At 43.9% G+C, this 22,409-nt stretch overlaps 1 protein-coding gene and 1 pseudogene across 1 annotated transcript in view; one reads left to right on the plus strand and one right to left on the minus strand.

Annotated features, from left to right (window-relative positions):
• Nucleotides 1-414: 414 nt before the first annotated feature.
• LOC120029442 lies at nt 415-2,746 on the minus strand (annotated as a pseudogene).
• Nucleotides 2,747-16,071: 13,325 nt separating this feature from the next.
• LOC120029569 (histone acetyltransferase p300-like) overlaps nt 16,072-22,409 on the plus strand; it is a 50,980-nt gene continuing 44,642 nt past the window's right edge. Inside the window, exons 1-5 of the mRNA XM_038974838.1 lie at nt 16,072-16,384; nt 18,759-19,357; nt 20,828-21,007; nt 21,175-21,475; nt 21,651-21,764. Coding sequence (XP_038830766.1) covers nt 16,291-16,384; nt 18,759-19,357; nt 20,828-21,007; nt 21,175-21,475; nt 21,651-21,764 — 1,288 coding nt within the window. The 5' untranslated portion in view covers nt 16,072-16,290. The remainder of the gene's footprint in view (nt 16,385-18,758; nt 19,358-20,827; nt 21,008-21,174; nt 21,476-21,650; nt 21,765-22,409) is intronic.

Consider the following 22,409-nt stretch of genomic DNA (forward strand, 5'->3'; position numbering starts at 1 on the left):
TTGTGCAGACCTCACTACCATCTGGAGAGCCTTACGGTTGTGGGCGGAGCAGTTGCCGTACCAGGCGGTGATACAGCCCGACAGGATGCTCTCGATTGTGCATCTGTAGAAGTTTGTGAGTGCTTTTGAACAATCAGTGTATGAACGAACGAATGTCCTTAACTTGTGTCACAGTACTTGCCTTTCTGTTGAGCTGTGTCTCTGTGTAACAGTTTAACATTTAAGAGATGCTGCATCCATAAATACAAGTATGGGTTAGGTAAAACCATCTGATCTTCAGGTTGAGGTGATCAGTAGTGTAGTGATCTCAGGCTGTGAAGTAGTGTAGAATGAAGTTGCCCATAGACACTCATCTATGGTCAATTTGGCAAATGGTTGTGGTTTGCCTTTAGGGTATATTAATATCAGTGAGTCTCAATATTCCACCTCTGTCTGTTGCTTCTTCTGATCTGCCTTTTGGGGTTCTGCCTTCTTGGGTTCTGAAGTTCCATCTTCTGAGGCTCTGCTTTCTGCTAGTCCGCTACCTGTGGCTCTGCTTGACCACCACAGTGGAGGGACCTGGGCCTCTGGCAGGGTGGGGGCAATAGGGGTCGCCATCTCCACCCTCACTGCTATGACTGGAGAGAGTGAGAGCGAGAAAAAGAGGACACAAACACTGTGAGCAATTAATATAAGTGACAGGCATTCAATAATAATCTGTATCTCCCCACTCTTCCAAGTTATCAACCTCATCTTGTATGGACTGTAACTGAAAGGGTATGCGTCTACTCACTCTCCTGCTCCTCAGGCTCAGCCTTAATCTGCTGTATTAGAGTTGTGGGGTCTAACTGTTCTGGTGTTCCAGCCTCTGGTTCAGACCGTTGGCTCGGCTAGCTTGGGGGGGGCGGTTCTTGGAGAGAAGGTTTGCCAGTTTCTTCTTAACCATCCCTTTCTCTGGAACGGGAAAAGAGAGAGGGTTATGACAGAGGAATAAGTATTGAGTTGCATGGTTGAATCTAAAAGCGGGTTATCTGGTTTAGATAGTATCTGTGGTGCGGGATGGTTTTGGGAGAACTTACTATTTTTCCCCATAGGCTTGTGTTTCTTGCGACTTGCAACAGGATCTACGAAAAGGAGAACACAAACACATGCCAATCAAACGACACGCAAAGCTTGCATCAATATAACAGCAAATAGTGGGGCCTGTGTGCGCGCGTGCCTGTGCGTGTCTCTCCACACATCCCTCCAAGTCCTCAGTTCTTACCTGGTCCAATGGGTGGCTGGAGCTGGTATCCTGTGACCTCACACCAGCCCACAGGGTTGATATCTGGAAGTCCACCCACTGGTCAAAGTCTGGCTCCCAACCATCAAGGTCAAGGTGCAGCAGCAGCCGGCTCACACAGCGCCTCACGGTGGCCACACACACCAGCCGAGGCTCCATCAGGTCCACTGCCTCCAACTTAATGTTCTGAGCGAAGCCGTGACTCGAGCTGTCCTGTAAGACACACACATACACACCATAGATGCAGAATTAGAATAGTGTTTCCCAAACCTCTCTTTGAGTATGAATAGCATCTCATAAGTCTATATACTGTAAGCTGGGCACCTGTATGATACTTGGTAGATAAAAATGTGTTGAAGAGCCATACTGGTGCAGCTATGGTTCCCTTCTCCTCCAGGTATTTGGCCCAGTTGAAGGTTTTCCAGTCATGGCCTGGTGGAGAAGATGAATATCCCACTTGTGTAAGCGATATGACATAGCATAGGGAACCACTGACTTCATTCTTATCATAGATTCACCGAGCAGGTGGCGTTTGCCCAGAAAAGTAAACCAGAGCAACAAGAAATAGGAAGAGAGCGAGAAAGTAGGGGAGAGAGAGAGTAGGATATTACCAGGGGGTGGTGTGAGCTGTATGTTGTGCTTTTAGCAGTATCCCTTGGGTAGTATCGCATGGAAGATAGTGTGGTAGCAGAATCAGTCAGACCCATCACCTATGCCATCAATGCCCACCATGAGGTAGCCATCCAACAGCACCTGAGACAGAAAGAGACCTGTTTCATCAGGTTGAATCACTAGTCTGCTAGCTAGAAGTAGCCATTATAGCGAACTCCTGTTATCTCCTGTTACCTTGTGTATAGTGGCCACACGGATGTTGCCCAGGTTTAGAGGGTTGATGGCCTCCAGTTTCATCCCCACCTCAAAGAAGCCTCCATGTACACAGTCCTGGGCTATGGGTGGGGGGTCATAGTTAAGCATAGCAGTACTATTAAAGGTTCACAGTCATGAAACAAGCAGTTGTGGCATGCAGAGACACTGCGCTCTATTTGTGCTTCTTAAGCCGCCGACTCTGGTATAAGTTTGTTGCCATGCCAAAGTGCCATCTATATAGATAGATATTGATTCATCTGATCAGTCTATACACTGACCTTCTTAAACAGCATGGGGCTGTCACAGTACACCTTACGGAATGTTGGGTGGTCAATGTTTGGGGGAAAAAGTTAATCATCAATGTTCAACTTTATTTAAAAAAACAGTGTACCGTTTGGTTTAATCACGTACCAGTTGGTCTGATGACTGGTCCAGCAAATTGGGCCATGACCACTGGGTGCAGTAGGGGACTCCACATATGACACCAGAAGTCAGAGAGGGGCTCCCCATGGGCCTCCTGCTCCCCGTCATCATAGACAAGTTTGAGGTGGCCCCCGGTTAGTGTCCACCACCACCAGTCGCGTCCAGGCTCACCAGAGTCCGGTCCACCACATGCATTCCAGTACGGAACAGACCCTTCATACACTCTGCCAGCTGTGTGTCTGTGTGTGTGTGTCTGTGTGTGTGTGTGAGAGAGAGAGAAAAGGAAAGGTCATTAGAGAAAAAAGGGGCAGCGGTAATTTGGTTGGTTTTATCACAGAGAAAAGGCAGTATGTTTGTCACAAGTGTTACTTTCATATACAAATCCACAGGCAGAGTTCCACCCGGTTCATCAGGTACTCCTTCCAGTCTGGGATGCTCTAGTGCAAAGCTAGAAAGGGGACACAACTGTCATGACGCTAGCCCTTTCAGTGAATTGGCTAGCAGAGATGTGAACAACCCCCCTCTCCTGTTAGGGGGGGATGGGGGGGGGGGGGCAGTTTTACAACTTAACCCCCACGTCATAAATTCCGTAAAGAGACTCTCCCTGGCCATGCAGTATGGAGAGAGTTTCACACTAAGACAAAGGGATACTCCCGCGCAATTCTACTCCATCCCAGAATTTGAGAACGTTTTTAAAGGGGCTAATTCTAATGTCAACCTACAGGCCAGGAAACATGGGATCTTGCTCTACACGTGAAATGGTATGAACTCTGAACTATTGATCAACCAAGAAGAAGTGAGTCCTAGATGACAGCCTAACAGACTGCAGCTGGAAAGGTAGCAAATCTAGTATGAGAACACTGACCGACGTGGACCAATCTCCAGAGTGAGGTAGACCACACGACAACCCAGAAGATTTCACAAAGGACAGGGCAAACCAGAGCCTCACGTAAATACAATACATTGCTTTTCCAAATGAGCGACCGTTTGTGGCATACAGTAGGGAGAACAAGTATTTGATACACTGCCGATTTTGCAGGTTTTCCTACTTACAAAGCATGTAGAGGTCTGTAATTTTTATCATAGGTACACTTCAACTGTGAGAGACGGAATCTAATACAAAAATCCAGAAAATCACATTGTATGATTAAGTGTGTATGGATGATTCATAGTTTAGGCTGGGTTCGTGCGGATAACCAAGAATTCTACAACGCTTGAAATGAGACTCGCGTAAGGGTAAAGAATAATTCATTGATAGACTAATTGATCAGATATTAAAATATCTATAGAGTTATATTTGGAAAATTATAACTTTGTAATCTGAAGATTTTCCGTGGTGCCCCGACTTCCCAGTTAATTAAATGTACATGATTAGTTTAATCACGTAATAATAATTACAGAGAATTGATTTGATAAAATAACAGTCTTCACCATTAATGACACAACACTGCTTAAAGCCCCCGTGATACTGCAGTCAGATACTGCTTAAAAAAAGCTTGCTCTTCCACACATTTTTATTTATAGAGTACTATATACATATATATATATATATCTCAGCAAAAAAGAAACGTCCCTTTTTCAGGACCCTGTCTTTCACAGATCTTCATTGCAAAGGTTTTAAACACCGTTTCCCATGCTTGTTCAATGAACCATAAACAATTAATGAACATGCACCTGTGGAACGGTTGTTAAGACACTAACAGCTTACAGACGGTAGGCAATTAAGGTCAGAGTTATGAAAACTAAGGACACTAAAGAGGCCTTTCTACTGACTCTGAAAAACACCAAAAGAAAGATGCCCAGGGTCCCTGCTCATCTGCGTGAATGTGCCTTAGGCATGCTGCAAGGAGGCATGAGGACTGCAGATGTGGCCAGGGCAATAAATTGCAATGTCCGTACTGTGCGACGCCTAAGACGGCGCTACAGGGAGGACAGCTGATCGTCATCGCAGTGGCAGACCACGTGTAACAACACCTGCACAGGATCGGTACATCCGAACATCACACCTGCAAGACAGGTACAGGATGACAACTGCCCGAGTTACACCAGGAATTCACAATCCCTCCATCAGTGCTCAGATTGTTCGCAATAGGCTAAAAGAGGCTGGACTGAGGGCTTGTAGGCCTGTTGTAAGGCGGGTCCTCACCAGACATCACCAGCAACAACGTCGCCAAACTCACCATCGCTGGACCAGACAGGACTGGCAAAAAGTGCTCTTCACTGACGAGTCGCGGTTTTGTCTCACCAGGGGTGATGGTCGGATTTGTGTTTATCATCGAAGGAATGAGCGTTACACCGAGGCCTGTACTCTGGAGTGGGATTGATTTGGAGGTGGAGGGTCCGTCATGGTCTGGGGCAGTGTGTCACAGCATCATCGGACACATCTGGGACATGTTGGATCGGAGGTTGAGGGCTGGGGCCATTCCCCACATAAATGTCCGGGAACTTGCAGGTGCCTTGGTAGAAGAGTGGGGTAACATCGCACAGCAAGAACTGGCAAATCTGGTGCAGTCCATGAGGAGGAGATGCACTGCAGTACTTAATGCAGCTGGTGGCCACACCAGATAGACTGTTACTTTTGATTTTGACCCTGTCCCCTTTTTTCAGGGACACATTATTCAATTTGTTAGTCACATGTCTGTGGAACTTGTTCAGTTTATGTCTCAGTTGTTGAATCTTGCTATGTTCATACAAATATTTACACGTTAAGTTTGCTTAAAATAAACGCAGTTGACAGTGAGAGGATATTTCTATTTTTGCTGAGATATATATATACAGTTGAAGTCGTAAGTTTACATACGCTTATGTTGGAGTCATTAAAACTAATTTTTTAACCACTCCACAAATTTCTTGTTAACCAACTATAGTTTTGGCAAGTTGGTTAGGACATCTACTTTGTGCATGACAAGTAATTTTCCCAACAATTGTTTACAGACAGATTATTTCACTGTATCACAATTCCAGTGGGTCAGAAGTTTACATACACTAAGTTGACTGTGCCTTTAAACAGCTTGGAAAATTCCAGAAAATGATGTCATGGCTTTAGAAGCTTCTGATAGGCTAATTGACATAATTTGAGTCAATTGGAGGTGTACCTGTGGATGTACACTGCTCAAAAAAATAAAGGGAACACTTAAACAACACAATGTAACTCCAAGTCAATCACACTTCTGTGAAATCAAACTGTCCACTTAGGAAGCAACACTGATTGACAATAAGTTTCACATGCTGTTGTGCAAATGGAATAGACAAAAGGTGGAAATTATAGGCAATTAGCAAGACACCCCCAATAAAGGAGTGGTTCTGCAGGTGGTGACCACAGACCACTTCTCAGTTCCTATGCTTCCTGGCTGATGTTTTGGTCACTTTTGAATGCTGGCGGTGCTTTCACTCTATTGGTAGCATGAGACGGAGTCTACAACCCACACAAGTGGCTCAGGTAGTGCAGCTCATCCAGGATGGCACATCAATGCGAGCTGTGGCAAGAAGGTTTGCTGTGTCTGTCAGTGTAGTGTCCAGAGCATGGAGGCGCTACCAGGAGACAGGCCAGTACATCAGGAGATGTGGAGGAGGCCGTAGGAGGGCAACAACCCAGCAGCAGGACCGCTACCTCCGCCAAAAAGTAAACAAATTAGTTTGCTTTGCAGTTTTACAGCAATGGCATAAGTCGTTTTGATTTATGATTTATGCAATGTTAATATGATATCTGAGTGTGACTAAAATAATTTACCTATCTACATTTGTTTTACTGACATGAGCAAATTGGGTGACTGTTAGTGTCATATAACAAGATGAAAACTACTGATGCACAACTAAGTTACGAAATTTGACCTTTTGTATTCTACTGTTCTAACTCTCAACAGTAAGGCGAGACCCCGACGGAGTTCCAAAATTATACATAGAAAAAAATGACGGATGTCCGGACCTCGTTGTCCTCATACGTAGTTCCGGCCCGGAGTTCAAGTCACGGATCCCCCCCGGTACTGTTGCACATTCGATTCACCAGCTCAGGAGGTCTACGTCACCGGCCTTCTAGGCGTCACTGAACTGGATTCATTACCACCAACCCCGGACTGTCTTGTCTCATTACGCACACCTGGTTCCCGTTCCCCCTGATTAGTATGTGTGTATATGTGCCCTCTGTTCCTCATTGTCCTTGTTACCATGTCCTTTGGTCATGTGAGTACCTGTGCTATTGTATCGGCTTCCATGCAACGTGTTATTGTGCACTTGTTTTACGGGTCTCGTCCCGTGTATTCTTTAGAGATTTACACCTCGCTCTTCTGTTTGGGTGGAGAAAATAAAAAACCCTATGACGCATTCCTGCATCTGTCTCCAATCATTATACAACATGACAGTTCAGGGCTCTACACTGACATTTTTTTTACAAGGACTACATGATGTGCTCCTAAATAGAAATGTAGAAACACACAAATAAATCTAGGAGCACAATTAAAGCAGGCAGGGTGATCCCATTTCACCTCTGCTATTTTTTATTCTCTATGGAGCCCCTGGCCCAGGCAATTCGACAATCGAAAGAAATTACACTATCTCTCAATTCTATGGGATTCTCATCTCATTATTACACCAATAATATCTTACATTGTCCAGATAAAGTATCTCAATCCCTCCAAAACGCTTTGAAGATCAAATTCAGCTCCATCTCAAGTTCTAAAATAAATCTAACCAAATCTGCCCTTCTGCCTCAAGACCCCGATAAGAACTACATCTCTATTTATGGTATCCCAAACATTCATTTATATATATATATATATATACACACACAGTTGAAGTCAGAAGTTTACATACACCTTAGTCAAATATATTTAAACTCAGTTTCACAATTCCTGACATTTAATCTTTGTAAAAATGTCCCTGTCTTAGGTCAGTTAGGATCACCACTTTATTTTAAAATTGTGAAATGTCAGAATAATAGTAGAGTGATTTATTTCAGCTTTTATTTATTTCATCACATACCCAGTGGGTCAGAAGTTTACAAACACTCAATTCGTATTTGGTAGCATTGCCTTTAAATTGTTTAACTTGGGTCAAACATTTCAAGTGGCCTTCCACAAGCTTCCCACAATAAGTTGGGTGAATTTTGGCCCATTCCGCCTGACAGAGCTGGTGTAACCGAGTCAGGTTTGTAGGCCTCCTTGCTTGCACATGCTTTTTTTAGTTCTGCCCATACATTTTCTATAGGATGGAGGTCAGGGCTTTGTGATGGCCACTCCAATACCTTGACTTTGTTGTCCTAAAGCCCTTTTGCCACAACTTTGGAAGTATGCTTGGGGTCATTGTCCATTTGGAAGACCCATTTGCGACCAAGCTTTAACTTCCTGACTGATGACTTGAGATGTTGCTTCAATATAGCCACATAATTTTCTTACCTCATGATGCCATCTATTTTGTGAAGTGCACCAGTCCCTCCTGGAGCAAAGCACTACCACAACATGATGCTGCCACCCCCATGCTTCACGGTTGGGATGGTGTTCTTCGGCTTTCAAACATCCCCCTTTTTCCTCCTAACATAACAATGGTCATTATGGCCAAACAGTTCTATTTTTGTTTCCTCAGACCAGAGGACATTTCTCCAAAAAGTACGATATTTGTCCCCATGCGCAGTTGCAAACCTTAGTCTGGCTTTTTTTAATGGCGGTTTTGGAGCAGTGGCTTCTTCCTTGCTGATTGACCTTTCAGGTTATGTCGATATAGGACTCGTTTTACTGTGGATATAGATACTTTTGTACCTGTTTCCTCCAGCATCTTCACAAGGTCCTTTGCTGTTGTTCTGGGATTTATTTGCACTTTTCACACTAAAGTACATTAATCTCTAGGAGACAGAACGTGTCTCCTTCCTGAGCGGTATGACGGCTGAGTGGTCCCATGGTGTTTATACTTGCGTACTATTGTTTGTAAAGATGAATGTGGTACCTTCAGGCATTTGGAAATTGCTCCCAAGAATGAACCAGACTTGTGAAGGTCTACAATTTTTTTTCTGAGGTCTTGGCTGATTTTTCCAATGATGTCAAGCAAAGAAGCACTGAGTTTGAAGGTAGGCCTTGAAATACATCCACAGGTACACCTACAATTGACTCAAATGATTTCAATTAGCCTATCAGAAGCCTCTATAGCCATGACATCATTTTCTGGAATTTTCCAAGTTGCTTAAAGGCACAGTCTGACCCACTGGAATTGTGATACAGTGAATTATAAGTGAAATAATCTGTCTGTAAACAATTGTTGGAAATATTACTCGTCATGCACAAAGTAGATGTCCTAACCGACTTGCCAAAACTATAGTTTGTTAGCAAGAAATTTATGGACCCGTTGAAAAACGAGTTTTAAATGACTCCAACCTAAGTGTATGTAAACTTCTGACATCAACTATATATATATATATATATATATATATATAGTTGATGTCAACGTGGCTACGTTGACCGGTAGTGTGTGTATATATACATACATATATATACACACACACACACACACACACTACCGGTCAACGTTTTAGTACACCTAATCATTCAAGGGTTTTTCTTTATTTTTTACATTTTCTACATTGTAGAAAAATAGTGAAGACATTAACACCATGAAATAACACATATGAAATCATGTAGTAACCAAAAAAAAAGTGTTAAAAAAAAGCCACCCTTTGCCTTGATGTCAGCTTTGCACTCTAACATTCTCTCAACCAGCTTCATATATTTGGATTTGTTTAACACTTTTTTGGTTTCCACATTATTCCATGTGTTAATCCATAGTTTTGATGTCTTCAGTATTATTCTACAATGTAGAAAATAGTAAAAAGCAAGAAAAACCTTTGAATGAGTAGGTGTTCTAAAACTTTTGACCGTTAGTTTATATATTTCCTTCCTTAGATAAACCCATTGCCAGAAACTTTAACACAACACTCAAATCAATTCAATCCGACCTCAGTAGATAACTAACATCTAGACTTGGCCGGTATCCAGATTTTCAAAATCGTCATGCCTTCCTTCTCTCATATCAGGATTTAGGGTATTACCGGCATAGCACACAAGAGGCGCCATAAAAGCAAGAAAAGACAATTGGGTCTCAATTACCAGAATGCTAGCAAAATTTGCACAAACTAATAGCGAAATCACAGACGCTGTTAGATAAATGCTAACAAGCGGAAAAATAACAAATTGCTAAGACTGTCAATTCCAACTCATAAAGTTATACAAGCATAGTTAATAGCTAACGAATCATTTTCGGTGAGTATGGAAGCCATTATAAGATATCTGATTTCAGTACAAAATGTTTGCATTGCATACAAGTGTAACTTTATCACCTCATGTGCGCCGCACAACAGGGACTTGCCGATAGATGCTTTGATAGATGCTTTGAGTCCAAAGAATGCTTTGGACTCACCTGCTGCTTTCTCGCGTTGTGCTATTTACAAACGAACGCGTGACACTGACTCAACTGTTCTGGGAAACTATGGTAATCTTCATAACATTAAATAATGTGACAGGTGAAATGAAGAACGCAATCTGCGTTATCTCCTAAAGCGGGGGTGCCAAAACGTTTTCCCGCCCAGCATTTGGGAACATCCCACGCGTCTATTTATATGGGCAAACTGTTCACAGCTCTCGTTGGTAGAGAGAATTTTGCATGTTTAAAGCATATTTTTCTGCATTTCTACACATTTTGTCATGGAGTGCAAAGAAAATGTTGCAGTTCTAAAGCAAAAATGTACTAAAAAAAGTACAACAATATCTATGGACTAAGAAACCTAAATAAATAAAAATGTTAGCTGACATTGGCTAGTTGATCTGGACATTTCTGACGAGTTATAAATAGCTTTCTAAGGTATGCAATGACTGACGTGACAAGAGGAAAACTGATGCACTAAACAACTTTGAAATTCTACTATTACAACTTTCAAGAGTAAGTTTAAAGCCGGGCTGAGTTCCTCAATAAAAAAACTGCGCGTCCCAGTTTGGGAACCACTGTCCTAAAGAATTGCACAAGTTGACTGCAGGTAATTCAAATGGATTTAAAAACGTCAAAATAAATAGTTGACGGTGTTAAACCCATCCCGTGGCTTTTTCCAAATACCGCCCAAGCCTACTAACGTCCCAGTTGCTTTAACCGGCAGCATATCAATTGTCAAAATGAATATATTGCCACGGTTGAATTGATGTAGTTAAATCCTTCCTTTGTCTCCCCCTTCTTACTATTGAGAAAAAAATCCATATTGTGGTTTCAAAATGTATATTGCAAGGTAAGCGATCCCGGGTAAAATTACAAAATAGAAAGACGTAGGGGGACTATCCGTACCAAACTTTAAAATGGTATTTCCAGGCACTAGAATTTTGTCCGATCCTAAATTGGTTTAGACATGATTATTCCACCAACTGGCTGAGGTATAGAGAGAAATACAGTGTATCCTATTGCCATGGAAGAGGTGGTCTTCACTGATATATCTGTTAAACAATGTAAACTATGCTTTGGTCCCATTTCTGCTCACACAATCTCTATTTGCTGCAAAAATTTCAAATAATGTAACTGGGAATCAAAATGGCATGCCCATACTCCAATATTTCACAATAATGCCTTGTGATCTGAAGGGCGGCCTTTTGCATAACCTCAATGGTACAAATGTGGAATCCATATCCTTGCAGATATCATGGACAGTAATGGCTTGAGAACCTTCCAAGATTTGAAAGACACATACATTACCATGCAACTCCTTTTTTTATATTTACAACTTAGGTCGGCTATGCTGGCTTGCCAAACCCAAGTCACGAACCATCCAATGATGGGATTTATAAATCAATTATCTGGGCTCCCAAAAAGATTGATCTCAATAATACAGTGCATTCGGAAAGTATTCAGACCCCTTCTCTTTTTCCACATTGTGTTACGTTACAGCCTTATTCTAAAATGACTAATAAAAATTGTTCCTCATCAATCTACACACAATACTCCATAATGAGAAAGCGAACAGTTATTGAATAAAAATATCAGAAATACTGTATTTACATAAGTATTTATTATTTACAGACCCTTTAATATGAGACTCAAAATTGAGAGCAGATGCATTCTGTTTCCATTGATCATCCTTGAGATGTTCCTACAACTTGATTGGAGTCCACCTGTGGTAAATTCAATTGATTGGACATGTTTTGGAAAGGCACACCTGTCTATATAAGGTCCCACAGTTGACAGTGCATGTGTAACCGATGTGAAATGGCTAGCTAGTTAGCGGTGGTGTGCGCTAGCAGCCTTTCAGTCGGTTACGTCACTTGCTCTGAAACCTAGAAGTAGTGGTTCCCCTTGCTCTGCAAGGGCCGCGGCTTTTGTGGAGCGATGGGTAACGATGCTTCGTGGGTGACTGTTGTTGATGTGTGCAGAGGGTCCCTGGTTCGCCCCCGGGTCGGGGCGAGGGGACGGACGTAAAGTTAAACTGTTACACATGTCAGAGCAAAAGCCAAGCCACGAGGTCGAAGGAATTGTCTGTAGAGCTCTGAGACAGGATTGTGTCGAGGCACATATCTGGGGAAGGGTACCAAAAAAACTTTTGCAGCATTGAAGGTCCCCAAGAACGCAGTGGCCTCCATCATTCTTAGATGGAATAAGTTTGGAACCACCGAGACTCTTCCTAGAGCTGGCTACCCGGCCAAGCTGAGCAATCGGGGGAGAAGGGCCTTGGTCAGGGAAGTGAACAAGAACCCAATGGTCATTCTGACAGAGCTCCAGAGTTTCTCTGTGGAGATTGGAGGACCTTGCAGAAGGACAACCATCTCTGCAGCACTCCACCAATCAGGCCTTTATGGTAGTGGCCAGACGGAAGCCACTCCTCAGTAAAAGGCACATGACAGCCCACTTGGAGTTTGCCAAAAGGCACCGAAAGGAATCTCAGACCATGAGAAAGAAGATGATCTGGTCTGGAAGAAACCAGGCACAGCTCATCACCTGGCCAATACCATCCCTACGGTGAAGCATGGTGATGGCAGCATCATGCAGTGGGGATGTTTTTCAGCGGTAGGGACTCGGAGACTAGTCAGGATCGAGGGAAAGATGAACAGAGCAAAGTACCGAGAGATCCTTGATGAAAACCTGCTCCAGAGCCGTCAGGACCTCAGACTGGGGCAAAGGTTCACCTTCCAACAGGACAACAACCCTAAGCACACAGCCAAGACAACACAGGAGTGGCTTCGGGACAAGTCTCTAAATATCCTTGAGTGGCCCAGCCAGAACCCGGACTTGCACCCGATCGAACATCTCTGGAGAAACCTGAAAATAGCTGTGCAGTGACGCTCCACAGCCATCCTGACAGCATGAGAGGATCTGCAGAGAAGAATGGGAGAAACTCCAAATACAGGTGTGCCACGCTTGTAGCGTCATACCCAAGAAGACTTGAGGGTGTAATCGCTGCCAAAGGTGCTTCAACAAAGTACAAAGTAAAGGGTCTGAACACATGTCAATGTGATTATCCATTTTTTATTTTTGATATGTTTGCAAAAAGATCTAAAAACCTGTTTTTGCTTTTTCATTATGGGGTATTGTATGTAGATTTAGGGGGGGGGACAATTTAATCAATTTTAGAATAAGGCTGTAACGTAACAAAGGTCTGAATACTTTCCGAATGCACAGTACTTCCATTCATTTTTTAACTGGGCTACCGACAGATTAGTATTGTGAGGCAAAACAACCAACACGTACGTGTTCGTGAGAGTCTCATCTTTCCGTTGAGGGGTCTTAACAGACGTTTTCGTGTGAAGGCCGGTTTTCGGGATGTCTCGATCTAACTAACACCGTTCTAGCTCTGCCACCTTTCACCACAGATGCGGAAGGGCGACATCGGCGAATGCAGTGGATTTCTGTAGCTTAAATGGACAGATTTTGATGGGGATTTAAAAAAATAACGAATTAGATCGACTCTCGGGTTAACATACTAAAGGTTTTGCTAATCAAATTTCTGTATGGTATAGGTTAAGATAAGATCAGAGGAAGACTCACATGTCTGAACCAGCGACAGAGCCTCTCTCCTCCACTAAGCACCCCAGTCAAAGCTTCCTGTTGCTGCAACTATATAGCAAGAGGGAAAGGGGATGATAATACTGGACAAGTCTCAGAGAGGAACTAAATGTTTCACATCTTGTAACTTACATAAAATTATTGAGAGTATTTTCCTTCCTGGCTGCAATGGTGTGATGTTTTAACTAACAGTCTATGTATGTGTCTGTCAATAATGTGGCTTTTCCACAATAGAAACACAAGAGTCTTTAGATCAAACACCTGTGTAAAAACCCAGCAATGGAAAAGCCCTCTAAGTGGTCTCACCATCCTGTCCAGTAGAGCTGGAGCTATTGTCCTGACTATTGCCCAGAGAGGCGATCATGTTCCCCATCTGGGGGTACCAGGCCGTCTAAGTCAGCACCTTGGCTTTCTTGGTGGGGGGGGTTCCCTTTAGAAAATAGAACAAGGAGTGGAGAAAAGGGTGTTGCTATATAAATGGCTATACAGTATAAAGTCTATACAAATCTAGCCTCACCACCTGTACACACAGAAAGACATTTTGTACTTGGAGGCCGATCATCACCTGTGCCTTGCTTCTCTCTCTCACCTGCAGCCGTGCCAGGATAGAGGACTTCTTGCAGTTGGAGGAGTAGGCTCTGGAGCAGGAGACGCTGCAGAAACGCTTGGTCTTGGAAAAGAAGGTGTCTCCGCTCCCACTGAAACCACACATCTCACACACCGCTGTGGAGGGAAGAGGATAAGAATATGTTACAGACCGGATCGGTGGTTTGGTGAGCTGTGATGAGTAGCCTTGTCTGGACCCAGAAGACTTGCGTTAGCTCCCTGATTAGCTTGATCAGCACGCTGATCAGCTTATATTAGAGATCCACACTACATGACCAAAAGTATGTGGACACCTGCTCGTCGAACATCTCATTCCAAAATCATGGGCATTAATATGGAGTTGGTCCCCTGATTGCTGCTATAACAGCCTCCACTCTTCTGGGAAGGCTTTCCACTAGATATTGGAACATTGCTGCGGGGACTTGCTTCCATTCAGCCACAAGAGCATTAATGAGGTCGGGCACTGATGTTGGGCGATTAGGCTTGGCTCGCAGTCAGAGATCCAACTCAACCCAAAGGTGTTTGATGGGGTTGAGGTCAGGGCTCTGTGCAGGCCAGTCAAGTTCTTCCACACCAATCTCAACAAACCATTTCTGTATGTATCTCACTTTGTGCACAGGGGCATTGTCATGCTAAAACAGGAAAAAGGCCTTCCCCAAACTGTTGCCACAAAGTTGGAAGCACAGAATCGGCTATAATGTCATTGTATGCTGTAGCGTTAAGATTTCCCTTCACTGGTACTAAGCGACATAGCCCAAACCGTGATAAACAGCCCCAGACCATTATTCTTCCTCCACCAACCTTTAAGGCTAGCACTATGCATTGGGGCAGGTAGCATTCTCCTGGCATCCGCCAAACCCAGATTTGTCCGTCGGACTGACAGATGGTGAAGTATGGTGTTCTTAAGTTTATCTGCGGCTGCTCGGTCATGGAAACCCATTTCATGAAGCACCAGACGAACAGTGCTTGTGCTGATGTTGCTTCCAGAGGCAGTTTGGAACTTGGTAGTGAGTGCTGCAACTGAGGACAGACGATTTTTACGCGCTACAGCCCTCGGTGGTCCCGTTCTGTAAGCTTGTGTGGCCTACAACGGCTGAACCGTTGTTGCTCCGAGACATTTCCACTTCCCAATAACAGCAGTTACAGTTAACCGGGGCAGTTCTAGCAGGGCAGAAATTTGACCGAACTGACTTGTTGGAAAAGTGACATCCTATGACTGTGCTACATTGAAATTCACTGAGCTCTTCAGTAAGGCCATTCTATTGCCAATATTTGTCTATGGTGATTGCATGGCTGTGTGCTCGATTTTATACACCTGTCAGCAAACGGGTGGGGCTGAAATAGCCGACTCCACTAATTTGAATGGGTGTCCACATACTTTCGTATATATAGTGTAAGTTGTTGCATGGTGCAAACATAGAGATCCTATTAAAGTGTTCTAATTCCTAATTATATGGTTACATGGTATTTCAGATGCTTTGATAGCATATCCATCATTTACCACCATGCATGCAGTTGCAATTCTGATTTAACCAGATACATTGTCATATCTGTGTTGCATTGCAACATATAGGCTATTGAAATACAATTTTCATCAATTGCATTTTCCCAGACCCTGTCGATAATAGGCTATTCTATTCCCAAAAAATTGCAGCTGCGCTGGTATATTTTTTCGCATCACCTCTTCGCCCGCGACCACACCACACCACAACCAACAAGGGTTTGCTACCCGACATTTATGTTCACCTTATGGTAAGGGTGGCAGAAATGACGGTCGCGTACAATCATGGAAGATAAACCTTGGGACAATTTTCTCGCATCAAATGAGGCTAACGTTATATGAGTTTAGAGGAGAGCCGCTACGTGTGTCTCCCATACCGACCCCCCTCCTCCTCCGCTGGCAATTTATAAAGAACAAAAAATCAGACTAGGGAGGGGGTTGATACGCCGAAGCTGAAATCGAGAGGCGAACCCAGTTAAGGAGTATTTTTTTTACACGGGACTTCCCCAAAAGGAGGGGGAAAAGTCACAATTGTGGAATCAAAAAGAAAATTAAGGTTCAAAATACGTGAAAACGTCTCCGGTTGTGGATTCCGTATATATTTTTAATTCGAAAAAATATGGCCGAGAACGTTCTGGACTCTGGCCCGCCTTCAGCCAAGAGGCCTAAACTATCCTCTCCGGCACTTTCTGCCTCCGCCAGCGATGGAAACGGTAAATATTGTTAGATCTTTTTTTGTTAGGGGTATTGTTTTTTTTGTTTATTTTGTAGTATTTTCAATTATTGTGGTATTATTCGGAAGGAAAAGGGGCCGTGTAATTGCCCACTGTTTTTGTCGCGCTAGCTAGCGAATGTGTGTGTCGGACTTGCATAGCAGTAGGCTAGTAGTAATTTCAGCACTACGTTGAACGCTGGCTAGCTAGTTACGAATACGGGGCTTGCTGCATGGGTAGTTTGCTACATTATTTGTCGTTAGCATTTAGGTAATAAATACTGTCAGTTTAAGATGTTATGCCAATACGGCAAACATTATTTTAAATTATTATCCCCGAGATTGACAAGGACGCTCTCCTTTAAGCGACACAGAACTCGCTAGCTAACGTTAGCTAGCTAACTATTTTTAAGTAACTAGCTAACGTTAGCTGGCTACTGTAGTGATCGGTGTGGCAAATGGTTTTAAAAACATTTTATACTAAATGAGGTAGCTAATTCAGCTAAGTGGCAATCAATGAAACACATCTTTCAACTCGCTTACAAGTAAATTGGCTAATTCGCCTAGCCAAGTAACTTACTTTGCTAACTAGTTATTTTTTAGGTTGCTAGTGAGCTCTTTAGTCAGTTCGCTAGCGAACTTTCAAAGCGAGTTGTGACAAAGCTCTCATCGCCATTCAATGCTAACGCGTTAGCTAGCCCGTAAGCACACCAACTAAGGTTAACAGTTAACTGCAACACTGACGTTTTTACCTCCTCAAAGATAGTATTTAATAAAGTTAGTTAATTAACGTTAACTATATATATATATAACAAACGATAACGGTAGTTGGCAAACTAATTGGTGAAGTTTCGTTCACCTGGATACTTGTTAACGTTACATGTTTCCCACTAAGCTAACTTAGTTTTATTAACGATGACTAGCTAGCTAACGATGTTAATTACATAGCTAGCTACTACTGCAGCAGGCCCATGTAGCTAGCTTGCTGAATGAGTGATTATGTTCAAATTGCTATTAACTAGTTTTTCTGAAGATGTGTGGCAGAGACTGGAGGACTAAGGCTAACAACCTATACAAAAACGTAAAATTGCAGTGGTCAAACATAGAACTGGGCCACAGGATTTACCACTGTGATATGTTTAGATGGCCTTCTGCAGATGCTAAATAGCTAGCGAGTAGTAGTTTGAAATTGGACTTGAAACTGTTAGTTAATTTTGTCATTGCATTGCTAGCGAGCTACTGCCTCCCATTGCCCATATATTAGTAAACAGTACATGCTAAAGTCAGCCACTTGACAGAAAATACTTTGACGTCCCAAGGTACTTAATAACAGAAAATAATCCCGTGCCTGTACTGCTCTTTTGATATATTTTTTCTCTCGTAGTGTTAAGAGAATGCTGTGGCTGTCCAATTTCTCCAGGGAAGGTCCTGTAGGCCTATAGCAATTCATAAATTCTTTAGTTATTTAACAAACGTTTTTTTAAATTGTTGCAACTTGCAGGCATTCTGTACCCCAATATTCAGTGCATATCAAAACGAGGCCTGTATTTGCAAATTGGATGGACACTACAGAAACTTACGTGACTTATGTCTTCAGGTGAGACACAATGAACTGCTTTCTGTTTGAGAGCATCTCAAGGTTTCAGCAGTTGACAATGTCAGTGGGGGGGGGGGGGGGGGGGGCTTCTTTGTCAGAAGGCATGGAACCCCTGAATATAGCACAACAAAGAAGAAAAGCTTTTTCTTGACAATTGGTATAATTTTGTGACGCTCAGTCTTACCCTTGGGTTGTGTTCAATACTCTGGCACAGCTTTGCAAAATGTTTTGAAATGGACAACTTCCCGTTGCCCCTCTGTTTTTCTCAGTTTCAAGATGGTTTTCTCCCATTTGTTACCTACTGAACATGACACTGGAGGTGGACCTGTGTCCAGAGGGTCTCTATGAACCTGGCTCTCTGTGTGGTGTTAACGCAGTGTCGAGGCCCATCTGTCACTCTGTGTGTAAAGCTCTGTCTGCGCCGTGCTAAATCACACTCGCGGTCTGGCACAGACCGTCCGAGGCCAGCCACTGTGTGTGTGTGTGGGAGAGTGTCTGTTTGAGCGGCCGCCTTCATTTCAAAGCATTGGTTTTCCTCATTATACAAATGTAGTTCTCAGGCTATGCCGATTGGGCACCACCTTTGATGCGACCATGTATGACTGTTTGAATACAGTGCACTGGAATTGGTTTTGTTAATAGTCACTTATTGTTATGCCAGAAATGTACCCTGGCACACCTCTATTTCTCTCCCTTTCACTTTTTTCTCTTTCCTTATGTTCACAATCCCCCTCTTGCTCTTTTTCTCTGTACTCATGTTTTCTCCCTCCCTGCACAGATTTCGGCTCGTTGTTCGACCTGGAGCACGACCTCCCTGACGAGCTCATCAATTCCTCTGAGTTGGGCCTGGTCAACGGAGGGGACCTCAGCCAGCTGCACACCAGTCTGGGGGGAGGAGGTGGGATGGGCCTGGGCCCTGGAGGAGGGGGTGGCCAGGATGCAGTGGCCAAGCACAAGCAACTCTCCGAGCTCCTTCGATCAGGCGCTCCACATGCCTCCACACAGCAGGGCCAGGGTGTGGTGGGCAGCCTAGGCGGGGCCAGCATGGGCCACCTGGGGAACATGAAGGTATCCCCTGGGCCCCAGGGCATGGGCCAGCAGCAACACCTCTCACCCCAGCAGCAGGCCAGCATGATGCAGCAGCAGGTGGGGATGGTGGGTGCCATGAACAGGGGCATGATTGGGGCCCAGAAGGGCAACGGACAGCAGCAGCAGCAAGCCATGATGGGGGGGCCGGTGATGAACGGATCCCCCAGGATGAGCTTCTCGAACCAGGGGATGGGGGGGAGCAGTAACATGCTGGCTGAGACTCTGCAGCAGCAGGGGGCCGGGGGACAGGCTGGACTCAGAGTACAGCAACCTGGAGCACTGAACAAGGTATGTATGGACCCTTCAGACAAGAGAGCAGAGATGTTTTTAATTTACCTATTCTTTAGTTTAAGGACATTGAGATGGGCATCTTTAAGCCACCCTGACCAAGAAAGCTGCATGTGGTTATTTTTGCCCACACAATGTTAAAATTCGACAGTTTATTCACAAAAACAGGTTAAAAGAGCAGTTGTCATTATTCATATATTAAGGATGTTTTAATCAAGGTTTAAGAATGTACAATTCAAATTATTTGGGTTTTAGAGATCTAAAGCTGTGTGTAGTTAAAGGCTCTGTCAGGGAGGAGGAAGACTAGTAGAGGGCATGCCTGGGATGTGGAGGGAGGAAGCGAAATTATGAAGTCATTCGATTAACCCCTAGCCCTCGCGAGCAACCAGACATTAATACAAATTGGGAGCCACGTGGAAGCCCTTGATTATCAGTGGTCGTCTTATTCCAACATGTCAACATGAAATGTGGGGCAACCGTGGCATGGTGGAGTGATAATTGGTCTGCCTGTTCTGAGCCATCATTAATTATTTAATTGAACCCACTAATGTTACCTGCTGCTAATTGATTCGAAAATAAGTACGTTGTCTCTCTTTAGAAGTAGTTGATTTTAATTGGTGTCTAAACGGCGTGGCGGAGAAGTTGATTTGTGGTGAAAGGGAGATGGTTGTTCTTTTAGCTTTAATGGTCTTCACTGGGGCTGCAAATTTCCAGAGACTTGGCGATACGATATTATCATGATACTTAGGTGCCGATATGTCTTTTGAATCTCACGATTCTATATGTATTGCGATTCAATGTTCCAACCACTGCTGCAGAGTGTCAAGCGAGAGTCATGAGAACAAGTTTTGATCAGTTATGGAAATAAGTGCCCAAAACAAATTGGCTCCCTATTTAAAAGATGGAGAACAAACTATGAAGGAAAAATACTGGCTTTTTGGTGCAGGTATAGCAAACTGGCACAAAAATAATATTGCGTTGTCAAAACAATACGATATACCATAAAATAATATCTCCATATGTAACTATCGATTTATGTTTTTCTCCCATTACTATTTTTCACACTTAGTGATTTAATATCCCCGGGGTCGTGCTCATTTAACAGGACCACTCTCAGTCTGAAGAAATACAATTCAAGTGTTTTAAACACATTTTCTAACACATTGCATATAAAAACTGTACAAATTTATGCCAATTTATTTCACTATTTTTCTCAATCCAATATGCTTTGTTTAAACCACACGTGTCATACTCATTCCACGGAGGGCCAAGTGTCTGTGTGTTTTCGATCCTCCATTGTACTTGATTAAGGTCATTAATTAGTAAGGAACTATCCACACCTGGTTTTCTAGGGCATAAAAAACAAAAACCTGCTGATTTTTAAACCATGCCTTCTCTAACCCTCCCTCCTGTCTTCCATTTCTGTGTCTCCATATCTTCTATATATTTTCCTGCCCATCCTCTTCTCAGATGGGTATGGTGGGTAACCAAGGCCCCTATGGAGGCCCCTACGGTGAGCAGCAGGCAGGCCCGGGCCTGGGGGGAGCAGGGCTGGGCCCTCCGCTCCAGAACAAAGGCTCCATGCCCAACAGCCTGGCCCAGTTCAGCATGGACAAGAAGAGCCAGCCCATGCAGGGCATGGCTGCCATGGTAAGGAAGTTAGCTAGCTAGTCTCCTACCTATCATTTAAAACTTATCTGTCATGGATGCTGCCTTTTTGTGTACCAGTCAACCACACTGACCAACCCTGAACAGACTATCACGGTTGCAGTAACTTATATATTTTCAATTATTTTATTTCCTCTTTCTATCCTCAGGCCACACAGCAGTCTGCCGCAGGTGTGGGCGGTGGAGCCGGAGGCACTGCAGGGGTGGTCCCCAACGCCCAGGGAGGCCTGGGGCCCGCCGTGACTGCAGCAGCTGGGGCGCCCCCTACGGCCGACCCCGAGAAGCGCAAGCTGATCCAGCAGCAGCTGGTACTCCTGCTCCATGCACACAAGTGCCAGCGGCGGGAGCAAGCCAACGGGGAGGTGCGCCAGTGCAACTTGCCACACTGCCGCACCATGAAGAACGTCCTCAACCACATGACCCACTGCCAGGCCGGCAAGTCCTGCCAGGGTGAGCTGATAAGACCCAGAATAGATGGACCTGCAAGATGGTTCCCTGTCACACCTTTACCTAAGAGGTGTATGATATTCATCAAGAGCTCTCTGAAGTAATCATCACAATCTTTTTCTCACCCTTTTTCTTTTCCTTGTCTCTGCCCCTCTTCCCCTTCGTTCTCTCTCCTTAGTGGCTCACTGTGCGTCATCCAGACAGATCATCTCTCACTGGAAGAACTGTACGCGGCACGACTGTCCTGTCTGCCTGCCGCTCAAGAATGCCGGGGACAAGAGGAACCAGCAGTGTGAGTGTCTATCTGCCCATCAAACAATACTTTTCTCACTACCCCTCTCTCCCTCAGTCTGTTAGCTGGCTCGTGTAATAGTAGTACGCGTCTAGTCTTAGGTTTAGAGAGTCGTCAAGTCTCAACTCTTTCAAGTAATGCCTATGGATGTACAGTGTGTTCAGACCCCTTGACTATTTCCACATGTTATGTTACAACCTTATTCTAAAATGGATTAAATAAAATATTTTCCTCATCAATCTACACACAATACCCCATAATGACAAAGCAAAATGTTTTTGCAAACTCATGAAAAAATAAACCAACAGATGCAATATTTACATAAGTATTCAGACCCTTTGCTATGAGACTGAAATTGAGCTCAGGTGCATCCTGTTTCCATTTATCATCCTTGATGTTTTTACAATAAGTTTGCGCAGTTTACAGTGCATGTCAGAGCAAAAACCAAGCCATGAGGTCTAAGGAGTTGTCCATAGAGCTCCGAGACAGGATTGTGTCGGCACCAATCTGGGGAAGGGTACCAAAAAAATTATGCAGCATTGCAGGTCCCAAAGAACAGGGTGACCTCATCATTCTTAAATGGAAGACGTTTGTAACCACCAAGACTCTTAGAGCTGGCTGCCTGGCCAAACTGAGCAATTGGGG

This window comes from Salvelinus namaycush, chromosome 35 (genome assembly GCF_016432855.1).
Source record: "Salvelinus namaycush isolate Seneca chromosome 35, SaNama_1.0, whole genome shotgun sequence".
NCBI classification, from domain to species: Eukaryota; Metazoa; Chordata; class Actinopteri; order Salmoniformes; family Salmonidae; genus Salvelinus; species Salvelinus namaycush.